The sequence below is a fragment of the Phalangium opilio genome, unplaced genomic scaffold, assembly GCF_054372755.1.
Source record: "Phalangium opilio isolate 3A_F unplaced genomic scaffold, DU_Popi_V2 ptg001170l_1, whole genome shotgun sequence".
Classification (NCBI taxonomy): domain Eukaryota; kingdom Metazoa; phylum Arthropoda; class Arachnida; order Opiliones; family Phalangiidae; genus Phalangium; species Phalangium opilio.
The window spans coordinates 10,520,143-10,524,307 of record NW_028324255.1 but is presented as its reverse complement, the minus strand read 5'-3'; the positions used below and the strand labels follow the sequence as shown (position 1 = coordinate 10,524,307).

General features: G+C 39.2%; 1 protein-coding gene across 1 annotated transcript; it reads right to left on the bottom strand.

The window, feature by feature from the left end:
* Positions 1 to 952: 952 nt before the first annotated feature.
* Positions 953 to 1,732, bottom strand: LOC149587217 (uncharacterized protein F54H12.2-like). Its single transcript, XM_089863524.1, has one exon. The coding sequence runs from the start codon at positions 1,730 to 1,732 to the stop codon at positions 953 to 955; it is 780 nt and encodes a 259-aa protein (XP_089719650.1).
* Between the last annotated feature and the right edge of the window lie 2,433 nt (positions 1,733 to 4,165).

Below are 4,165 nucleotides of genomic sequence, written 5' to 3'. Positions count from 1 at the left end.
CGCGCCTGCAATGATCCAAAAAGTATCTGAAACGCGCCTGCAATGATCCTGCAAAGTATATGAAACGCGCCTGCAATTTTCCTACAAAGTATATGAAACGCGCCAGCAATGATCCCGAAAAGTATATGAAACGCGCCTGTAATGGTTCTGAATATTATATGAAACGCTCTTGCAATTATCCTACAAATTATCTGAAACGCGCCTGTGATGGTCCTGAAAAGTATATGAAACGCGCCTGCAATTATCCTAAAAAGTATACGAAACACGCCTGCAATTATCCTACAAACTTAGCAATTTCCGACTGTAACATGCATACAAAATATCTGGAAGGTACCTGTAATGAGCCTACAAACATCCTGATTTCTTACGGGAGTTACTATTTCCCCTCTGTTTTCTAGCTGTAAGGTAGCTCTTTTATGACTCTAGAGTAGCTAAATTTTGTATACTGCTGTACTGAGTTTTCGAACGGAAGATATTTTTTCTGCAAAACGTCTAAAATGTTCTGCATTGCTCTCTGGAATGCATCTTAATTTTGTCTGAAGTTGAACCTTTTTCAGGTTTATTCCAGTATTATTCCACAATATTCCAGTTTAATTGCAATATATTGCAGATTCTAAAAAATCTACTTAACAGCAAAATGCAGCCGTAAATTTTTGTACGGGAAAAGTTACGGTAACGCTCTTTCTTTCTACAAAAGCGTTGAATTGAAACATGTCCGGTGGAATTCCGAAACTATCAAAGAACTCTGTATTTTGTCGACTTGAAAAATATATACAAGTCCAATGCATGCCTTCAGTTTCTGAGAGCCAGTATATACAATATACAGTGAAGGGAAAAACTTTACTTTCTCGGGTCGGCTGGTCGGCTGCAAAAACACCTCGAAACAGATCTTTGGTGAATTTATCCCTTTGCATAATTTTAGTTAATTGCGTAGTGTTCATAGTTCTTTTTTCTAATTGTTATCGTAAATAACTGTTCTATTTTTATCAATCTCGATCAAATTCTGAAACTCGGAGTAATATAAAACTGTGATAGTCTTGGGCAAGTCCTTGGCGAATTTTAATTCCAATCGCAAGTTACCGTTCCTTATCAATTGAAATTGAGAAGTTGAACTACTGAGGTCGGCACTTAAATCAAAAGCAAATATGCAATTTCCATTGGGAAATTCCTCCCGTGAAATGTAGTTTCCCTCGTCCAATAACCATTGAGAGGTTTGAGTAAAAAGATTAGTAAAAGGTCTCATATATTGACCACCAGAAAAGCTTGGGGTAGGAGGTTCATGAGGAACGCTAGCTCCGTTAAGGTACAAGGCGATATGATTTAAATCAAAATGTTGAAAATTGAAGGGTGACTTTTCGTAATCACCCAAATACGCATTTTGATCTACAAGAGCGAAAAGAACTTTTTTGGGTAGTTGACCCATGAATAAATTATCTCTAACACATATTTTTGTACCACTGTTAATTGAGAATGAGTTACATTCCGTGCGAATAATCGGGTATTTCATAGTTGCCAGTTCCAAACATTTAGCGTGGGCGATTAACACTTCCGATGGTAATTTTACTTTACGAACGTACAGGGATGCTAACTCGTAAACCACTTTCCATTTAACTGCACCGGCCACCTGCACGCAAAATTCGTTTGGACTTTTAACAAACTTGAATTTGAGATCTGTTAAATTTGGGAAGTATCGAGGTTGTTGACAAAGATCCAATTGTACAGTTCCGACCATATCTATTGTTCCTTTTCTAGCAAAGGCCGCTGGTGTTTTAAACCCATCGTTATCGTCCAAAACGTCAAATTTTCCGGCCGTGTCTTTGTAGAAACATGGAACTAGTAAGAAAACTAGTTTTGGCAGGTCCTCTGAACGTCACCGCCGTTTGAAACATAGCCTTGTACGGGTAGTTTTGCGGCGATGGTGTGACCGATCTCTCTTGAGCCGAAAGGTGTACTTCGCTGAAAAGACTATGCAGGAAATTATTTACCGGTCCAACTTTATCAGCAGCGGCCGGAATTGTGGTCCCATCGGCTGGGTTGACAATCCTGACTTGGAGATGTAGTAAAGTCTTGGACAAGTTCAAATACGCGTCGGAACTACCAGCATACGGTAAACGTGATTGTCGAATTTTCGTTAATGTTAGAGATGGGGCTGTATTCGACCCATTCTCCACTCAGAATACTGGTATTGGTAAGAGGTACGTCGAAAAGTTCGACTTCGCTACTGATTGACCCATGCGAACCGGGATGGACATGTGTCATTATATTTTTTAGGTAAAAATATCTGGATGATTAAAGGATGTTGCTTTCCTCTTTCTTGTCACGACTGAACTGACGAGTGATCTAGACCTACGTCTCCTTTTATTACCATTCCCCGTCATTTTTCGGATTTCTTCCGCCGCACAAAGGGCGACGTCTTTAGCCGTGGCTTTTCCATGAGATTTTACAGATGCTTTTAAAGGAATCCCGCTAGCTACGTCAGTCACGACCTTCGCACCTGTGTTCAAAAACTTTTTACCGAGGTAACTGGCACCCCTTTTGAGTAGAGGTATTGCCCGGCGGAAGGCCGATGAAATGAAGTTTTCCAATCCGTACCGGAAGTCCCCTGTATACTGCTAAAGAATTACCAATTTGGGAATGAAAGTGTTTATAATAAAAAAATTTCCCACCATGTCCGATCTGGTTTAAAAAGTGTTGATCGTAGTCCGATTGGTTAAAGGACATATTTGATTTGACGACGTTCTTCATCTAAAACTTCAAGTGTAAATGACACGAGGGCCTGTTATACCTTCTAATTTATAATGGCGACCACAATCTACGGGGTCTAAAGTGTAGAGTAACGTGAACTCTTCCTCTCACGAAATCTATGGGAGTACCAAGCTCACTCATTATGTGAATTTCAATTGACTGGAAAGTATTGCAGGCGAGGGGGAGGTAGTGTGGTCTAGGGAAATCTTTGTCTACCGTTTCTCCGTCATTACCCTGCACGCTAACGATTCTTAGTAGAGGTATATGTACATCTCCCACGGGTCTAGACTCGACCACGTCGCTATAAACAAAGAGTGAATGAACTCCGGCGTCGAGGTCAAAGGGGTACGCAGCTATTTTAGACTGGGAAAAAGTCGTGGATTCCGTGGAATCTTTCGAAAATCCGAGAATAACAGCTAACTCCCCCGGTATAGTTAACAAATAATCCTCTTTGATTGAAATTTGTACTCTTCGTATGCGTTTTATATAACTAAAGGAATACTTGACACGGGTGGAAGGTTTACGTGTAGTTTCGTTTGACACACCATCCTCGACTCTAACATCCTTCTCTAATAGTCTAAATTAGTATTAATTGAAATTATAAAAGTCACTGCCTCGACTATGAAGTCGACATTCGACGGTCGAGGCACTTCAACTTTTTTCGAAGCCTACTAGAATTTCCGCCCATACATTTGAGCTAAAACTCGCGGATATTTTTACTCCAGAGAATCATTATTTTCTTCGTCTCTTGTCATCACGCACAAAGCTACGTTACATTGAGACCCAGCTTTGCGCGTGCTGACAACCCAAGCTGAATCAGATTATACAGAATAAGCTGTCGTCAGAAATAGGGGAGTTGCCTATCCTATAGCGTGAAAACAAATTTCCTCACGCGGATTTTTTTATCCATGCTCCTATGGTACCCAGTAGGATAAAAACCCTTGGAAGGAAAAAACAGACTGAGATCCGCCTTTTTACATAAATAGAAATTGATTTTTAAAATTTTTTGCGGTAGAACTTTTGGTAAACATTATATTTTACAATATTATTACAATATTTACATAGAAATATACGAAAAGGTTTCCTCTAAAATAGCAATAATAGGGCTTAATAAAAATTATAATATTTGAAAAATGCTAAAACCATTCATAATTTGATATCGCAACTTTTTTAAGATCATTTCATCACCTAATAGAGAAATTATGAAAGGCAACATATAAATTCTATTATTTGTGTTGTAAAAAATGGCATTCTTTAACTTCCGTTTTAAGACTTTTACCCTACTAAACCACATTAAGCCTTTCGAGTGCTCGAGTGGATGGGCATAAATTGGGGCACATCCATCCTCTAAAAAATTACCTGGCCATCGTGTCCGACGACGAAACGTTTATCATTGGTAAAGACTACACATTCTAACTGC

Excerpts from the sequence above, each read along its gene's own strand:
- LOC149587217 (XM_089863524.1), bottom strand. The coding sequence starts at position 1,732 with ATGGTCGGAACTGTACAATTGGATCTTTGTCAACAACCTCGATACTTC.